This window comes from Pelodiscus sinensis, chromosome 1 (genome assembly GCF_049634645.1).
Source record: "Pelodiscus sinensis isolate JC-2024 chromosome 1, ASM4963464v1, whole genome shotgun sequence".
In the NCBI taxonomy this organism is placed as follows: Eukaryota; Metazoa; Chordata; order Testudines; family Trionychidae; genus Pelodiscus; species Pelodiscus sinensis.
Window position 1 is genome coordinate 201208633 of NC_134711.1, and position 20402 is coordinate 201229034.

Genomic DNA, 20402 nt, shown 5'->3' on the forward strand with positions numbered 1-20402 from the left:
GATAAATTTCCTATGAATTACTGATGGCCTTAAATAACAAATATGGAAAGAAGACTCTTGGGAAAAGTTACAAGAGTAATGCAAGACATGCTGATATGTAAATTGAGTTGTGTGAAAGTATTGGCTTGTGTAAATAATTTCTTGTTTATGGGAAGAATTACCTACTTGAAAGAGTCCTACCTTAAAAAAAAAAAATCTTGGAAGTTTCTTTGGTTTTATTTTATTTAAATGGGAAAATGTTCTGGCTTCGGGAGTTAGTATCTCCCTCTGTAATATTCTAAAACACTCAGGATATAGGAAGTTAAATGACAAAATACAACAAACACAGAAGGGAGAGCCATCAAACTCTTCCTAAAAGGTAGCTTTTTAGGCACTGCTAGTGGCATATCTGTACAAACCGTGCTCCAGATAACAGAGTAGATTATTACAACACATTTTGCTTTGAGTTGCATGCAGTTTCAGTGAACTATTGATTTATTGGAAATGAGAGCAAAAGTGCATTATTAATGACCTGCAGGATGTCAGATTCTTGCCCAATGGAGACTATTTTTGGGGGTGAATGACTGGTAGATGGTCTTCAGACCTACTCTTTCTAGAAAATTCCCTTCTTTTGATACATGTAAAAACTCCTACATAGTCACATGTATTTGTTACTTTGAGTAGATTCATGTCATTCCCTGCTAATCAGCTTTGGACTGCCTTCTCAATAGGTAATAAATACATAATGTATGTGTGTTATACATTCTGAATTTCAAATTCTTATCCAGTTGTACAGTGCCATTTAGATACCTGTAAAATACAACTGAGAAGTACTAGCTAGCAGATGAGCATCTTAACCTTCTCTAACTGTTTGCTAAAATTGATTGGTGTACTTTCTTACAAAGGCTGTCTGAAAAGCATTTATTTATTTATTTATTTTTGTAGAGCATCATACCAGTTCCAAACAGACTCAGCCAAGAGATGAAGACTTTGAAGGGGCCCCATGGAATTGTGATAGCTGCACCTTTCTAAACCACCCCGCACTAAACCGCTGTGAGCAGTGTGAAATGCCACGTTATACGTGAATCTGGAAAGAATCTGCATGAGATTGAGCCCACAGACATAGGAGAAGGAAAATGGGGAACCTTTTTGTCAATCTGCCAGGGCTTTGACGGCCAGCTGTTTTCAGATTACAAGGGGGGAAGAAAAAATGTGAAACTGTTTCCACTTCTGTACTGCACTAAAAAAATAAATGGGGGTGGGATATTCTCTTCTTATCCCTTTGCAGTGAACAAAGCAGAAAGAATACCCAAACCAGAAAAGATTCACTTGTTGAAGAATGTATACAGGAGAGCAGATAATTGCTGCTGTTGAATCCTGTGGATAAAGTTACTGCTTGATGGCTCTTAATTTTTAAATATAGAACTTTTAGTAATGATGTAAAATGTTACAGGTATCCCAACAAACTGAAGAGCCATAGCTGACCTACTTGGTCCCAGCTAGCTGGAAAACAAAGGCTCCCTGTGCTTCTGGATTGTAAACTACTGATAAAGAAGACAGGAAAATGCAATTGTAGGTTCTACAGCATATAGAAAATGGGGAACGGGGGGAGGGGCGGTATTTGTAATTGCTGCTTTTTTCAGGGTAATTTAAGTCTAAACAAAAATCGCTGTTTTCAGATTGTGACTTCTGATGAGAAAATGAGGTACTGTATGAGCCTTACACAAAAAGTAGAATTGGAGGTGATTCTACAATCCCTTTCGTTTGTATGGTGTTCACCAACCAGTGTCGACACTGGTAATTTATCTAAGAACTAATTCTACCATATTACTGATGAAAAGATTGCTGCATGCTTTTATTAGGCCATCATGTATTAAACCTAAAAAGTAAGTGTGCTTTTATCAATAACGTTCTCCTCAGACTGCTCTGTAGCAGTATAGTGAACATATGCCAAATGCCAGAACTGTTCCAAAATCTGTTTGTAAAGATTTGAGTTCAGCCATGATTGTGTATGAGAAGTGTTTGCACCCTGTTACTTAAGCCTTTTCAGCTTCCAATTTTGTGAAGAAGTCATGATGTTTACAGCACAGAAGGTACTTTGTACCTCCAATTCTGATTTAATTGAAAAAAAAATCATATTAGCTCTTCATAAAGGTTTATTTGCACATTGTTAATAAACCAACCTGTACAATATAGCAGATGGCAGGTCTCGAAGGTGCACGCTGCATTTGGTGGGGGGTCAGGAAATGTTTGCAATACAATGACAAATACAACACTTGCAAACTAAAAACCATACTGTATTATAAAAATAATCAGTTTTGTTTAAATGCTTCAGTTTGCTGTAATAAAGCAGTCATTATTTGTGAAATCAGAAGTTGGGTTTGGGCAGCTGAATGATTATGATGTGAAATTGTGTGTGACTGACTTAATGTCAGTAAGAAGCTGGTACAGTGAATTTGAATTTTTACTCTTAACTTTTGTTTAATCCAACATTTTCATGGCATTTGAAAGGGAGAGTATTTGTTTTATCTGTATTGCCTTTCTGGTGTCTTCCATCAATGCAGTTTAAAAAAAAAGTGAAAAACTGCTGTCTTTTGATTCAGACCAGAAACTGCTTTTTATCTGATATGATACTGAAATATGTTTCTTTGCTTCTTAAATGTTAAACATAACCTAAAATCTATTTAAGTCTGCTTGATCAATTAAAGTGTGCAGCATTAATAAGCAAACGTAAGTCAAAGGCATCAGTTGAAATTTCTTTAAGTTGATGGTGATTTTCTACTCTGAGGAGCTCATGTTGTGGGTGGGGGGGAGGGGCGGTGTAAAAATTCCTGCTGTCCAGATGAAGTTAAAAGTGAGTAAATTTTTGTAGTTCTGCTTGTATAAATGAAGAGTCTGAAAACACTGAAATGACAGTACGGAAAACAGATGAGCTGAAACATTTTTCTTCCTTTAGAGATTAGCAACACCATTACTTTTGTATGATTTCAATTTTCAGTCCTATTTATGTTGATTTTAACAGCTTTAGTTTCTGCTGGATTAGCAAAAAAGTCAACTAAAATGATAGTAACAGTAGCATGCTTGAGAAGAGTTTTGCCACTTTGTTTTAAGACCATATAGTTGTTCTTGATTTAAAAAAATGCATGCAACCCTTGAATTCTGTGAGCTCTGATAATCCTAAATGTATGGTTTTTGGTGTTAGACATTCTAGTCTGTCATAGCTTTCACTAGCCCGCAGAAAACAAGAGGCAAGCTGCGAAGAGATGCTGTTGGAGGGTGAGAGAGAGTGCCATCAAATGAGTAGGTTCATTTTAAGAGCAAAAGCTGACTTTTTTGTTTTTGAACTTTTCAGTTTTCATTCGTCGTTTGTACAAAAAGTATTGAAAAAAATCTGTTGTATTCATTTACTTGTAAATATCCATGCACAAACATTAGCAGTAAAATAACTCCATATGACACTCGAATCTTCAGTTTATTAGACCATAGCTTGTATTTGAATATTAGATCTTCTGTTTAGTTTTTGGAAGCAGGCAAACACTCCAACTGAAATGTAGATTATGCCAAAAAGGTTTTGTGTAGTATTTAATGCACACATCCCTAATGTCAACTGGCATATAAAATGAACTGTGTTTGTATAAAACTTTGAGTCTGTTGCTGTGAGGATGCTGATGTCATTTGTGTTGAGTTAATGCACTACTTATTCTTAATAACAAAGCTTTCCCTCATCCATGTTGTTAGACTAGTACAGTTTGGTTGTAACATAATTGACTTCAGGTATTCAAAAGGATTTTGTTCATCTAAATTAACATTTATAAAAGCTTATTTTGTATTTACCATCTGAGTATCCCTTTCTACTAAGTTTTTGACAAGTTTTAGTCAGACTGGGACTTGTGAACAATATTTCAGGGTACAGTAAACCAAAAGAAATCCTAAACTTGGATATGCTTCAAATGTGATGTAATCATCAGTCTTGCTTGTTCGGGAGGGAGGTGGGTGGGTGTTAAGAAAATACTTTGTAAAGTATAATCTAAGATCACATTTGTGTCTGTTATACTTGTGTGTTTTCCGTTAACTGGGAGGTGTTATGAGAAGGTGTAGTAATTTTTAAAGAGCTGGTCTCAGTCTTAGTACTTTCTAATCATGTTCTACTTAATCATGTTTTCTTTAAAATTATATTATTGCTTTCTTTCAGTTTTTGTATCTGTCCCAGTTATACATCTCATTTCAAATTTTCTGTGGTAACATGTTGACATTAAGATTGATTGTAAAACTCTTTGATCTGAATTCAGAAATATCTGAGCTGAAATTGGTACAAAACAAAATGGAAAACAATAATAAAGAATGTTTTTAAAAAACAAGAATGTGAGAATCACAAGTTAGAAATTAAATGTCATCTTGATCTTTTTTAATATTCATTTGTGTACCCAAGAATGTGAAATGGCTTTCATAGTTCAAGAAGGACAGTTTGATTTGAAGATATTTAACTGCATCTCTGAAACTAAAAAATTTACATGCTATACTACTGTGACACTTTACCCCATAAAGAGAATTTGCCCACAATGTGTCTTGCGGTCAAGTCAGTATTGCTTCTGTGTTCTGCACCTATTTTATTTCCTTTCTAAATGTTAATATAATTTAAAGTTGGCCATGGATGAAACTTGCCATATATTTTAGTTTGGGACATTCTCATTGCTTGTCTATGAATATTAATACAGGTAGGTTTTTCTTGAATTGTTTGAAAAATCAGAGGTCGGTGGAGTTAATGCAATAGTATAATTTTGGATTTTCAAAACCTTAAAGAATTTTTTAAAAGTTGTTCTTGAAATTTATTTATGGTGACACCAATGTATCCAATCCATATTTCCTACTGTGTGAAACCCTATTGAATTTTTTCATGAAAACAAGACAAGATCTTGTTAAAATCCTGTAAATATGGTGTCTATAGATTTTAGATGTATCTGCCTTGAATGGGATTATTACCAAGAGATGAAAATGTACAAAAGCATTAAGAGGTTATGCATGTATGGTATCTCAGAAAGTGCATACTCAAAAAGTTGCAGGTTTCTGCAAAAATAAATTAAGAAAAAATCACCTCCTGCATTTGTTCTCGTGTGTAGTCAAAGATATTTCCAAAATATCAAATGTTCTTGCTTTGACAAAATATAGCATAAACACACAACTATAAGAAGCTTCTGTTTATGTTCTTGTAAATCAATATTTCTTTCTGAATGTCTGCTCTGTTGGACTTGGGTCCCAAACCTGCAGGTGAGTGTCCAGGGAAAAGATGTTTGAGCTGTGTGGCGTCCCACTGAAGTCAAATGTTTGTCCAGATTAGATTGCAGAATTGGGACATTACTTTGCAGGAATGATGTTCATGAAGTGTTTTTCTCTGTCCCTTTTAGCAGCAAACCAAAGAGCATTCTAATGCCAGAAGATGCTATTAATAATGGCAGATGAATATTTATAGATTTCTGTTCCTCTCCCAAAAGGCTTGAGGAAAAGATTATTTTGTTGAATGTATGGTACAGAATTTGTGGTGTTTTTTCTGAATGTTTACTCAGGTTTGAGAGTGATGCACAACTGAAAATGTAGTATTATCCTTGGCGCAGTATCTTTCACCAAATTAAAGCTTATTGAATTGATGTTGTGTGATCTGGTGGGTATTATAGGAATTAAACTTTTCAGTTGATCCTTTTAACTTCTCTATGAAGTATGGTGGTAAGTAAGTACTAGGTTCAATTATTGTTTCTCAAGTTAAGTGTTTCAGGTCTAGATAGTTGAATTCATCTAATTTATATGAAAATCGGTCTTAAATAGTGGCTTGCTGATAGCTGCTTAATTCTAAATCGAAGAGTTTCAGGTTTAAAATGGGGATTATTTCAAGGTCTGAGTGGGATTTGTAGAAGTGCCCACAGTTGGCCATATTCTTCTCCTGTTGAACTCATTGGGAGTTTAACTTGACCTCCATGGGAACAGTCAAACTAATCCCACACTTTGGATTCCCAATTTAACCTACCTCAAAACTGTTAGATTTTATTTTAGGCAATAGTTGGGTCCTACAGGTGCTGCCACTTTTCAGCACAGAGCAATACTTTCCACTGTGGGAGCAACCTGAATGTTTCTGTAGTTTCCTGTAAACAGTGCCCACACATAGAAAACTAGATTGTCATGCAGGTAGAGTCTATTACAGCATACACAGCACACTCATTCAACCTAATTTACACTCCCTATACAAGCTTAACTATCTATACAGTCATAGTTAAATTTGTGTCTGTGGAGCTCATCCTTGTTTGGTGTGTGGTGAGCTATTGATTAGCTAGGTGGTGGTGAACAGCAGCATGTGGACAATAGCAAGTTGCATGTACAGAAGGCAGAAACACCTAGCTAGCATTCCCCTGTTTTTCTCCTTCACTCACCCTCTGGATACTGCCCCAGGTACTTTGCTCACTCCCTAGATGATCATTCCGGGTCCCCTCGGGATCCTTCCATACCTTCTGTCGCTTTGGAAAAGACAGTTTCCCTGGGGCCCAGCAGTTTAAAAAGGTCGGGGGCTCCCAGCTTCCGTAGACACCATTGCAGTAGAGTCCGGCACCTCAGGCCATTTAAATCTCCATTTGAGCCCTGTGTGGCACTAGGGGCTGTGTAGTGCTGAAGGCTTGCTGGTCCCAGCTCTGTCCCTTCCACCTGAAGCTCCATTCCTCTGCACCTTTCCCAGGGACCCATCCTTAATCCCCCCAGGATTTCATTGTAGACTATCTCAATCTTCCCTGCATGCATTACTCCCCCATGTGCAATTATTTCAAAAGGTAAACTCTTACATGACATTGACAACTTCCCATGCCCATCAAGTTTTGACAAAGAAAGCCATGAGGTAAATTTGGTCCCATGTAACTTACAAATCAAACATTAATATCTTTACTGCAGTGGAAGTGTTTGTGCCAAGATGGAAGTCCCTAAATATAAAGCATCAGAGCCTTGTTTGTCTGAATCTGCAAAAGCAATGAGGAGTCCTGTGGCACCTTATAGACTAAGGGTATGTCTACACTACCCTCCTAGTTCGAACTAGGAGGGTAATGTATGCATACCGCACTTGCTAATGAAGCCCGGGATTTGAATTTCCCGGGCTTCATTAGCATAAGCGGGGAGCCGCCATTTTTAAATCCCCGCTGCTTCGAACCCCGAGTAGCGCGGCTACACAGGGCTCGAACTAGGTAGTTCGGACTAGGGTGCCTATTCCCAACTACCGGTACACCTCGTTTCACGAGGAGTATCGGTAGTTCGAGCCCCGTGTAGCCGCGCTACTCGGGGTTCGAAGCAGCGGGGATTTAAAAATGGCGGCTCCCCGCTTATGCTAATGAAGCCCGGGAAATTCAAATCCCGGGCTTCATTAGCAAGTGCGGTATGCATACATTACCCCGCTAGTTCGAACTAGCGGGGTAGTGTAGTTATTGGAGCATTTGACAAAGTGGATCTTTGCCCACAAAAGCTTATGCTCCAATAAATGTTAGTCTATAAGGTGCCACAGGACTCCTCGTCGCTTTTACTAGATAGATATTTTAACATGTTGCTTTCAATAGAATATGATTGGCTGACACATCAGCATCAAATAATTAAACCAGTTAGAAATTGAAATATTGAATGGAAAGTATGGAATTAGTTATACATTTCCATGCTACAAACTCTTCTAAAAAACTTAGCAATGCCAGTTGGGCCTGGACCACGCCCAATATTGCATTACTTTAACTAAAGGAGTAGTTTTTAAACCATTTTAAATTAGACAGGTTGTTACTAGGGATATTTACCAGGATTATAATAATGGCACAATCCACTATAGTTACTCATATAATTCCTAACATCAATACTAAACTGGATTTTTTTTTTGTTTGCATCCACACTAATAATTATAATGGTGTAAGTATGCAGGTAAATTTCCTAGTGTAGATTGGACCTTTTGTGTGTGAGACATTTAATATTGGTTTACATCTGGTTTACCCTGGTTTAGCTTTGATGTAAACTAATATAAAGCAGGTTTAAATGATGTAATTGTCAATACTGGAATTTGCATTGTTTTTAGTACTTTTTTAAACCACACCTTTAGTTAAACAAATACTACTTTTGTGTGTAGACCAGCCCATAATTTCTCAAATTAAAAAATATCCTTTCCTGAAAGCATGTGGCTCTCCCCCCCCCCCCACCACCACCCCCACCACCCCAGTGCAGTTCGTGAGGCCCCTCCTCATGGCTCGAAAGCTTCCCTCACACCCCCAAAAACAGCCCCCTCCTCCTGGCTCCCTGTGCTGACCTTGGCAGAGGAGCTGTCCAGTGTGGCCATGAAACGAGATTTCTTCAAGGGGTAGAGCCTTTAAATGGGCAGTCTTTTGTTGAGGAAAATAATAATAATAATAAAAAAAAAAACTTTGCCCCGGCTCTTTGTCCTGGATCCACTGCTATCTTGGCCTTTTGCCCAGAATGGGTTGGCCACCCCTGCATTAGTGTCTCCCTTCAGGAATGACAATACTTAATATGTATTTTATGAAATGGTCAACAAAGGATCTAGAATATATTTTAAAACTAAAAGATTTACCTGGCATTGCTTGGGTCCTTAATTCAAGCAATTGTTGGTTTTTGGAGTATAAAATGAAAATGTATATGCTTCATTTAAGTCATTGATCTTGGGTGGGACCTGGAATGAAGGGATCAGCATGCAGGCTGCCCTAGAGAGAGGACTATCCCAGCCCTCTGTCACTGCACCTTTGAGCTTGCACAGAGGTGAGAAGTGCTTCTCCAGACTGCTGCTGCTCCAACAGGCACAGCTGGGGAAAGGGTGCATGACCAGATTTGTCTGCTTCCTGCACTCCTCAGCCAGAGTAAGGAATGCAGTAAACTCTGTGCACTTTACCCTCGCTCATAACGAAGGAGAGCAGCCATCAATCTACCTGTACAAATTGGGGGGGAGGGGCTTTTTCCCCCTCACTCTTCCTAAAGGGTGCCTGGGGTTGGGAGCTCAGCTGGGACAGTCCCGAATGGGAGAGTGCACCACCAAACCCCTTTTTACCTCCCTGGTGATTCTGTCTATTTTCTGTATAGGAAGCAATCCCATAACAGACACATCCCATTTTCCTGGGAAAACCAAAACTTTGCCTTGCTTAGTTAAGAGGGAGCTGCATACTGAATTTGGTTGGCCTAAATCTTACCATCTAAGAGTTTTGAACAGACCCTCTGAAATATATAGTATATAAATATTTCCGTGAAATGTATAGAAAATACCACAACAGACTTCTGGCTAATGGAATGTGTATAACAGTATAATTAGTTTCTTTGCAGGTAGTCAAAGGTCATAGCGTTCCAGTAACTTGCTATAAAAGTCAGTCCGTAGGCTCATATGATAATTTTTTAATTAGTTGTCCTGGATTCATTATTCCCATGTCATAATGACCTTGCTGAAGTTCACAAATCGTCCTCTATTAGGTTTGCTAGGGGGGAAAAAAGAAACATTCAATTAATGTACACAAAAACCTGTTTTAAGGCTCATATAAAAAATTCCACAAAACTTTAGTTTAAAAAGTGGCTTTCCTATCTCCAGATAAAGCTCATGTATAGGGTATGCTTATTAATTTTTTAGTTAGACTGATTTTTTTTATTTCTGCAAATAAGTATAGCAAAATCTGTTAGCCAGCAAAGTGAAATTCTGCTCTTACATCTTAAAGATTTGGATTCCAAAAATTGATACCAAATTTTACAGAACTGATAGTAAGAGTTGCCCTAAACCAAAGTGAAAACCAATTTTCCCTCTTTGGTTCAACTCAGTCTGCTGATTTGGCATAATACAGGAGGCCCCCACTTTACGATGGCCCGATTTATGCCTCCCTCGCCCCCCTGCATTTACGACCTTTTCCATAAGTGTGGAAGGGGCCAAAATCCCCCAGCTTACATCCTTGGCCCCGCATTTACAACGGCGTACGACGCCTATCGTAAATGGAGGCTCGAGTTACGACGCCCCTGACTTGCGATGCTATCCCTGGAGCCGATTGCATCACAAGTCGGGGGCAGCCTGTATTGTTTCTATGAGCCTGAACAAGAGACTGCAATAAATAAAAAGAAACAAGATAATATGGATGGTTTCCCTATGCTTTGGATGCTAGTATATTTTTCATTCTGGATAGTGGTCTGTACTGACTAGATGACAACAAGCTTGGTTTGGGGACAGTGTCCCTTGGTTAAAGGAAATGCTGACAATTTCTCAGAATAGAGGTACCATCCAGGAAAGACAGGAGTCTTGTGCTGTATCCCTGATTACCCTTAATGTATCCCATCAATGTTAGTTCTGTAACTGGGATGCCTGGAGTGATTGTCCTTGGTCCTGCTCTCTGCTTATTACACTTAGGGGCCCTGAAGAAGTCCATTCAAATGCAAACTTGTTCTGTTGGTTCCTAAGGTGAATCCAATTCAGTTTATACTGTGATTTGGAGTCAGGAAAACTGAGGAGGGACTGCTGCCTCAAGAACAGAGGAAGAGATACTTGCTTTGCTTTGAGCAGTGGCCAGTTTCACTTTTACAATGTTAAATCATTTTGATGAAAATTTGGGTGTATTCAATCACAGAAAAAGGCTTAATTGTGTTATAGGAATCTTGGCTGTTCAAGAAAGATCAAAAACAATCTAATAGTCATCTCTTGTGTTTCTTTGTGATCAAAAACTTATCTTGGAAATCAGGAACTTGTGTGGGGAACTTGTGCCAGATAATTGGAGGTAGAAACCTGTTACACTGACGTAATGAGTCATCTGTGTTTTTCTAATTTTCACTTTTTTGAGTCTTTATTTCCAACTCTGCAGTATATGCATGTACTATATTTGTTAAAATATAATTGCAATGTAGTTCAGTGTATTATGCCCAATGGAAACTTTGCTAGCTAAGCAATTTTTTTAATGTGACTATTCACTACAGCAGGACTCTCCTACTCTTAGTTAATTGATGAAAACCTAGATCCTTTTATTAAAACTGCTTGTTTTGAGAAACATGACACTAACTTGACTCCCATAACTCTGTAGATCATTCAGAAAAAGGGTCAGTGGTACAGACACAACCTCACTTCTGGTACACCAACATCTACCGGATACAATTAAAATCTGAAAAGCTATAACTGAAAAAAGTAGTGATGCTATAAAGAGTATCAGTGGTTTTAAAAATATTTGCTTTGTGTATACATATTGATTAAATTAAAGCTATGCTGTGTCAGTAGATTATATTGTTACAAATAAATTCTAATGTGTCTATAAATTACAGATTTTTCCAGGGGAATAGTAACAGGGTGGTGGTTGTTGTTGTTGTTGTTGTTGTTGTTGAAAGTAACTATAATGACAATCTTACCACATACAGTAGTGTGTTCCTGGAATTGTTTAATCATGTTTTCCCAAGCTGCCCTCCAATTATACCCCAAATTACAAATACTCTCTCCAGCAAATGCCCCAAATACTAGATTTTTCTTTGCTGGACAGGAGAATTTCACCGAGTTTCCTACTTTGAAGTCTGCAACACTTCTTGATGCAAATGTCCACCTTTGTAACACCACCTTTCCAACAGGAGCCCTTGTGTAAAAAAGAAAAAAATTAAAGGCAAAACTTCTCAAAGTTAAGCTAATTTATAATTCAGAAGAACTTAGTGCTGGCTTCTTTTCAGAATACCAGATAACTATTTGCATTTGTGATACACTTTGATATATGTCCTGTGAATTCCAGTTTGAATTCTTAAATTTCTTAAAACTTCATTCTCGATTGTGAATCCAGAAAGATTTCCAGAAGAGTGGGGGAAGGGAAGAATGTTCTGTCCCACCACAGACAATGGCAGTTTTACATTTTATCATGGACGTCATAGCACCCTGTTAATGAAAACTACTGAGAAGCTATACACACCCCTTAGCCAGGCTGCTTACTCAGTCAGTGCTGACCCAAAGCTAGCTCCCCCATGGACATTTTCCGATTCTGCTCTTGCAAAACTAGATAACTTTGAAACTCTTGCAGGGATGGGTGGCTGCTTGGTCATCCCTGGTTCATACAAGAGGTAATTCTCATCTCCTGTCAGCCACTGTTAGCTTTGTAACAATGATCAGAACTCTAGCTGCACAACTTCTTTGGTTCTGTACGTGCCACTTTTTTTTTTTTCAGCCCCTCCAAGTTTCATGCCTAAAGTTACAGACTTTTTGCACTAAATGGTGCTGAGTCAATTGCTCATGGATAGGAAAGTTAGCTGATTTTAAGTGGCTATAAGATGGAGAGGAAGGTGGAAATGACTGGGGACTATGTTTTGCTCTCAAGTTTTAAAAGTACAGGCAGTCCCAGGGTTACGTACAAGATAGGGACTGTAGGTTTGTTCTTAAGTTGAATCTGTATGTAAGTTGGAACTGGCGTCCAGATTCAGCCGCTGCTGAAACTGACCGCCAGTTCTGACTTACATACAGATTCAACTTAAGAACCCCAAGTCAGCTGCTGCTGAAACTGATCAGCCGCTGATTCCAGGAAGCCCGGGGCAGAGCAACTGTGCCTCGGGCTTCCTGTAGTCAGCGCTGGTCAGTTTCAGCAACGGCTGACTTGGGGACGCCTGGGGCAGAGCAGCTGGGGTGCTGCTGGGTTGCTCCAGTAGCGCGGCTCCTTGGCACTACTGGACCAACCCAGCAGCACCCCAGCTGCTCTGCCCCAGGATCCACAACAAAAGCCTGGTCTGTTGGGGGGGGAGGCACACTAGCTGCGCCCACCCCCCAGCAGACCAGGGACACGGGGCGCAAAGCCGCAGTGGCGGGGTGCCTCGCCCCTGAGGCTTTGCTCTCGCGCGGGACTCGCTTTGCTCACAGGGCCCCTGGTCTGCTGGAGACGGTCCCCAGCAGACCAGGGGCACCGGGAGCAGCTTTTCTCGCCCCGGAGGTCAAGGTGGCTGACCGCTGCCTGTGAGCTCCGGGGCGAGAGAGCCCCGTTCGTAAGTGCGGATCCGACATAAGTCGGATCCGCGTAAGTCGGGGACTGCCTGTACAGTAAAACCTGTGCTAGCCGGAAAACTTTAGAAACCAGCAACTTTCTGAGCCGGGGGGGGGGGGGGGGGGAGAGAGAAACTGGAACTTTAAGCTGCATGTACCTGGGGGAGGGACAAACTGCTACTCCAGCCACCAGATCACATCCCAAGGTTCCTCCCCCCGCCACAGCTCCTGGAACCCCTGCGGCTCATGGCCATTAGTGCCCTTGCAGCTCCCTACCCCCTAACAGCCTGCCCACATCACCCATGCTTCCTGGCCCTCCCGCACAGGTCAGCCCCCTCTGCAGCTCTCTCCCCACAGCAGGCTGCCCCCCTGGCTCGTGGCCCTTCCCTCCCCCAGCAGGCCACATCCTGGTCCCTGCATGGCTTCCCGGTTCCCCTGTAGGCCCTTCATGGCTCCTGCCCCCTTCTCTCCCTACTTCAGATATCCGGAATTTTCAGAAAACCGGCAGGACTTAATCCCCATGCATGTCGGATAACACAGGTTTTACTGTATTTGTACTCAATCATGCAATTCCATCCCTATAGCGAGGGCTGTATAAATGGTGGCATGGGAGACAATTATGCCATCTAATCAGAATTGTTCAAATCTTAGAAACTTCACATCTTTTTAACATCATATCCCAAAGAGATTCTGAAATGCTGGCTGGTTAAAGCAGATCTTTGTCAACAAGGTACAATTTATCATTTTGTGGGTTGAATATGATCTGTGTGTTTAATACTTGTTTAGGCACTAAACTGTGCCTATAAAATTAACAGTTGAGCATTCAATACTAAAACAAAATAGAAAAGGGGTTTGTAAAACCTGGAGTACAACTTTCTGTTCTGGTGGGGGGGGGGGGGGAATATAGTGTTTGCTATGAGATTACACTTTATGCAGCTTTTTGCATAGAGTCCAGTTTTACTCATTAAGAAAGGTGTACTGCTTCCTTGCTTATAGTCACAGTCCATGATTAATGTAATAAGGTTAATAGAATAAGATTACATCCATTTCTCCCTTGACTTACCCATGTTGCACTGAAATAGTCTTAGAATCTTTCTTGCAAAAACTAGTTCAAGAAATTAATGTCGTGGTCTATCCTAAAAAAGGATAGTTGAATGCAGTGTTTATTTTTTTGCCTACTGTCCATTGATATGTTGAATTACTGGCCTTTCACTTCAGTATTTCTCTGGATAGTTTTTAGAGATTGGAGAAACTGGCATGAAATTGTAACTTTTACATTAAGAAAACCATTTCCAACTGTTTGAAAAATTAAATGGGCAGATTTCTGAAAATTCAAGTTTATACTTTTTTAAAGGAGGGAGGGCAGTGTTGATCTTTGAAACACATTTAATGGTTACATCTATTTAAATTCCCACCATTTTTACCCACCTGCACAATGTTGATCATTGTCTACTGATTGATTGACTTTTAATTGTTCCTTCCTTTTTCTTCAATATAAGCATTATTTTTCCTGTTCCTCTCCACCCCTCTCTTTTACTTTTTGTCTTCCTCTTCCTTCTGTTTCCTTGGCCTTCATTTGTCCATGGGGTTTCAACACCACATTTAGGGTGTCTAAGACTCTTGTTGAATCAGGGCCTTCAGTGCAGCAAATATGTGGAATCTGTGCATGCTTCCAAGTTCAATAGCTAGCTGTTCCCTTATGAATAAGGATTCCCATGTCTCAAATGTATCTGTGAATGGCGGAATGGATACAATGCATCTTAAAGTATGTCTAATTCATTTTATTTTTTAATGCTTTCTAATGAGCATTTGAGCCAGTTTCTGTATCGGGGTGGGCAATATTTTGTGATGGGGAGGGCGGCACTCCAAGAATTTTGAAAGTGGTCAAGGACGCCACTCTTCCATATTAACGGAGGAGGTGTGGGATCTGGGATGGAGGTTGGGTGCAGAAGTGAGCTGGCAGAGGGTATATTGCCCAGACCTTTTCTATAGGCACAGAAAGGTGCCATTGTTTTGGCTATTCATTCTTGTATAGCTGTAACCTTCATTCTCTCACCCCAATGACTTTTCAAGCAGGACCACTGATAAGTCTTATTCTGCCCTTTTTGTCACATGTAGCTTTTCCAGTTGGTTTCCATCATTCCCTCATTTGCTGAAGAACATTCAAACTGGGGGCTCAGAATTTTTCTAAAGGGAAACCTGCTGCTTCAACAAGGTGTAATGTCTAAAATGAGAGCAGAAAGTTTCTCAGTAGATTATAGGGCAATTCTACAGGCCAGAAACCTGTCATGAGAGGCTATTGGCTGTCCCTTGGGGTGCTATGTACATTATAGAGTTGAAACTGTGAATAACATTCATCCTGTCAAGGCTCACTTGCACAGTCTCAAGTGTAGTCTGTATGAGAGTTCTAATAACAAGAAAAGTTGTTCTGAAATACAACCTTGGTTGTAAATTGTATACTTATGCAATCCCCCACATACATGATACACTATATGGAGGAAGAGTAATTGAATCAAATTAATTCGTTTAAGTAAAAGCTGTAATCTTAGAAATAAAACGTGCATCATATTTCACAAGACTCTGGTATAGCTCGCTCTCTTATTGGAGCCTCAGGTAAGACTGTAAGTCAGAGGCAGAAAATACAGAACAGGTATAATACACCCTGGTCTGTATGTTACTTCCAAAATGATGGGCTGTAAGAATAGGGGGATACATCTTTTTTTCATAAAGAAGTGTTTAATCTAAACTAACCATTTCAAGTAGACTCATTAAAATATTTTCAATGCCATGCCTCAATGTTACGCATTTCATTAAAAACTTTAAAAAAAAGAGTAGTCCTGCAGCACCTTAGAAACTAACAAAAAATTTAGATGGCATGCGTTTTAGTGGGCACAACCCACTTCTTCAGTGTTTCTTTTCCTAGGCCTCTAAAAAGCCTGAGAAACATTATAAAATGACTTTTTTAGGATGCCTGCTTTACCCTTTCTGGCTGTTGCCATCTGCTAGCCATTTGTATTCTCTCTTAACATCCCACAACTTTTCTTTCAATCTGTGGTTTTCCTCATTTAGTTGGTGACTGAACATTCTGAACCTCCTGCACTCACATCTTAGTTGAAAAAGTTTCCTCCTGCATATCCTCATAACTTGCTAGTGGAACGTGCCTCTTGCTCACCCCATTCATCTTTATAATAAAAATGGCACGGCATTAGTTCATTGCCTGTAGTATTTGAATAATTCCATGTAGGAAGCTCTGAGATGTTACACTTTGGAGGGAGAGATTCTGTGAGGGATTATATGAAGTACAGACGTGAGAGTGGAGATAACCTCGTCTATGAGCATTTGAACTTGGATCCATCTTCTCTGAGCTCTTGTAATGCTTACTTTTAATTAGGGTTGTTAAGAAGTGGATAATTTTCTCTTTGTGTAGTCAATAGAATTTTTATCACCTACATGATTAGTTGATAAGGGAAGGCAGTTAAAGCACTCAGTCTCAGCTCATGCCTGGTCTGGGAGCTCCCCCGCTGCAGCTCTGCGTTTTACAGTGTATTAAGTTCCAGACAGCAAGGCAGCCCAGTTCAGTCCCGGCTTGTGCTGGGTAGCTCCTGACTGGGTATGAGCCTTCCTGGCTCCTAATACACTTCAAATGTGAAGCCACAGCAAGGGTAGGGCTGCTGGCCAGCCCGCTTAAAACAATTACTGGGGGAGAGGGGAATGCATGTAGTCAATAGCTTTGCTTATCAGTTAATCGACTGCACTATTACATCCCTAATTTTAATACTAGTCTGAATTAAAAATATAGAATTACTTTGATTTCTACCTCCATGCTTTCCACAGCAAGAATTGCTTCGGAAATTGCAGTAATACAGAAAAGGAGAGAAGTATAAGGATGACAATGCTAATACAGTAATAAGGGCATGATGTAAAATATGGTTGAATCATTTAAGTGCTGATTGGCCATGACACTAATCTATTAGACAAAGAGAAATATACATGTTTATGAGCCCCAGTGTCAAGGCTGTTCCTCACTTTAGCATTTTGAGTGCAGAAACTGGGGATCTACAAGAGACTTTAAAATACCCTGCCACTAAAGGCTTGTGTTGATAAACTCCCCAAGGTCACAGATTCCCTTGATTTGGATTCGGATTGCTACCCCCACCCAAATGCAAAGCTGGAGGAACTGTGGGCATACAAATTCAATTTCCCTCAGCTTTCTTCCCAATGTTCTACAGAGCTAACAGTCAGTGTACGAAGTTCTTACACAACTTTGCATCACACTTCTTTGCCCTAGTGCACAATATTTTGAGTAGGTGTCTGAGCCAGATGCTCTATGCAGCATGCAGAGGGTTGTCAGATTGTTGAAACAAAATACCAAACACTACCCCTCCCCCCCCCCCCCCCGGGAAAAAAAAAACACTGGGAAAAAATTCTGTTGAAGGAAAAAAGGAGGGGGGGGGGGGAAGACCACAGTTGTTGAGCAGAATAAAATAAAATAAAACAGCATGTCCCCTTTAAGAGTGAGTGCGGGGATAGGAACAGGGGAGCAGTTGAGCACTAAGTCCCAGGAGAAGCATTGCTTCCCCTTGGTTGGCAGCCATTTTGTGCCAGCAGCCTTTGCTGAACCAGGTAGGCATGGGACCTGGGGGTGTTGGGAGTCAGGAGGGGAGACTCGGGGGGGGGGGGAGGAAGCTGGGTGCTAAGTGTTTGTAGTGTTGCCAGGTGCCTGGCATTTTTGCCTCCTGGCTGGGGAAAAATTCAGAAAATACCAGACATTTTAGGTGCCCAGTAGTCTCTGAATTTTTTTACCGGACAGGAGGCGAAAGTACTGGATGGTCCGGGTGAATACCGGACACCTGGCAACCCTAAGCATGCAGGTTTTTTACAGTTGAAGTGCAGCTTCAAAGAGCCTCCATGACTCTTCTATTCTCTGCCTACTGCAGGGTGGGGAGGAGACTTTGGCGCTTCTTGTTTTGCAGCAAGGTGATGGAGTAAGGATTATTGCCAGAGATGACTGGTTGGGTGGGGAATGAAGGGTGGACACACACAGGTTTACTTCCCAAACAGTTTGTGATGGCCTCTTCAGACATGCCCCCCCCTTACCCTCAGTGGCCCCTCCCTGCAGCTCTTGGGTATTTGTTGCTGCCTCTTCCCACATTTGCAGTTCCCAGCTTGATGGCTGCATCCTGTAACCGAGTGGGGTCAGGAAACTGCCAAAAATTGTGTGGGGTGAGTAATATGATCCTCTGCACCCCTCCTCCCCCCCCCCCCCGCATCTTGCCTTTTGCTTCTGCCCAGCAGTATGGAAAGTGTCAGAGCTTCAGTAGGAGCAAGACTAAATCCCTGACTCCTTGGATGTGTTTCTTATGGGAAGCCCCTAGCCTCACTACCCCACCATGGGGCTGAAGCTCTGAGCTGCACCTCCTCACCTCCCTGAGCCCAGAAGCTCTTGAACTTCTGGAGACTGCGATTCACAAGGTTATCAAGTTTGGCAACCCTTGAGGCAGACGTTTTCTGTGGCCTGGGAGGTTCTTTACCATATTCTTGAGAAGATGACTTCTTTGGCTTCTATCTTGTACAGATACTCAGATTTTAATTGTGCCTTTTCATTTTTCAGTTGTGAAATCTTTGTCTGCATTTTCCAGCTCCATAACAGCAGCCTCATTGGCTTCCTGAAGATCACTGATCTGATTCTTAAGACTCACTAAAAAACGCACGTATCTGTGTGTGACTCGGCTATGTCAAAAGGAAAACATCTCTTACATGTGTGCTTTGACAGAGCACTCCTAAGGACAAATAGGTGTGGACTAGTGCTCTGAGCAGCCAATTAGGCAACTCCTAAAAACAGCTTTGACACCAAATCAGTCTGACTAATTCAGTGACGGCAGGGAGGGCAAGTAAGAAAATATAGCTGTCTCTGGCCAGAGGATTAGTCAGAGGCATTCTCAAACTATAGGTTGGGAGTCCCCGAAGTGAGTTATTGACAGTGTTTTAACAGGGGTCATCAGGCTTGGCAATAAACCCGCTCAAGACCAGCCCAGGGGTGGGTAAAAGGCAGTCAGCAGGCTGGATCAGGCCCTCAGCAGCCTCCCCTTAGGTAGAGAGCAGCTCATGTTGTGCTCTGGAGGCTGGGAAGGAAGGAGGGGAGGCTTTGTGTGCTGCCCTGCCTCCCAGCAAAATCTATCAGTTCTCATTGGCCAGTTTCTGGCCAATAAGAGCTGAGAAATTTTGCTAGGGGGCAGTGAGAAGCCTACCTCCCCCATACCCAGAGTAGAGCCACATGATGCTGCCAACCCAGGAGCCTAGGACTGCCGCAGCCAGCCTGCCTCAGGTCCCTGCAGGGCTGCTAGCTGGGAGCCGCCTAGCTAAGCACTGCCCAAACAGAGCCTACACCTCCCCCCTGATTATCTACCTCAGGCAACCACCTCTGTACCGCCTTTTCCCAGGTCACAGCTCCCTCAGACAGTGCACCCCCTCCATAGAAAAGTGTGGCCTTGACCTCTTGCCAAAAACTTGGAGTAATCTCCCCATTAAAAATATTGCCCACCCCTGTTGTAGCCTGAGGGTTACAGGTTCCCATGGCCATCCTTAGGATTTATGGGGCCCTATGCGGTACTATTAAATTCGTGCCCCTATGCCCAATGGTGGTCTGGGAGACGTGGGGGACTATTTTTTGAGATGTGATTATTTAAAAAAAAAAAATCTTCAGCAACACACTAATGAATTTTTTTAAGCAAATTTTAAACTAAGGCCCTGTAGAGTAACACAGAAAATTCAACTATCTTACACATTACAAAGATAGCTTCCCCAATTATCACCTCTAATACTATTAACTCACAGACATTTCCCCTTTCCCACCTCTAATATCATTAACTCACTGGCATTCACCTTCCTCCCCCCCCCCCCCCACATCCCCCTTCTGTTCTGTAATGTGATTTGTCCTTTTCATGTGTGTTCATTTTTTTTTAATTGTATCCTTTGGTATATATGGTTGTGACTGTTTTCTTCCATTATTTGATCTGAGGAAGTGGGTCTGGCCCACGAAAGCTCATCATCTAATAAACCATCTTGTTAGTCTTTAAAGTGCTACATTGTCCTGCATTTTGCTTCAGCTACCCCAGACTAACACGGCTACATCTCTACCACAGAAAATTCAGAAACGGACAGTATAGACCTGGGTTTGGCAAATACCTGTTTAATGGCTTCATTGCCACTTGAATAACTCTTTCATATGGTTAGTGTTCTGTCAGTTTTTTGACATTTTTAAAATCTACAAAGTAGAGACACTTTCAAAGTGTAAAATCTAAAAATAGTGGTGGGGTTTTTAATTAGGGTTTTCCCCCTTTTTGTGTGACTTCTCCTTCATTAATGTTACTATGGAAGCTTTTGTTTGAGGTAAATCTGAAGGCGTAGCCACTCTGATATGGGCAGCTAGAGAACTTGCTAACGGTGCCAGAGATTTTGT

The 20402-nt window shown here is 41.1% G+C and overlaps 1 protein-coding gene across 6 annotated transcripts in view; it reads left to right on the forward strand.

Moving 5' to 3' along the window:
* Window positions 1-5075, forward strand: part of TAB3 (TGF-beta activated kinase 1 (MAP3K7) binding protein 3) — a 77436-nt gene extending 72361 nt beyond the window's left edge. For all 6 annotated transcript variants that reach the window (XM_075913269.1, XM_075913268.1, XM_075913272.1 and 3 more), the window contains one exon: window positions 925-5075. In XM_075913269.1, coding sequence (XP_075769384.1) covers window positions 925-1064 — 140 coding nt within the window. In that variant the 3' untranslated portion in view covers window positions 1065-5075. The remainder of the gene's footprint in view (window positions 1-924) is intronic.
* The last annotated feature ends 15327 nt before the right edge of the window (window positions 5076-20402 follow it).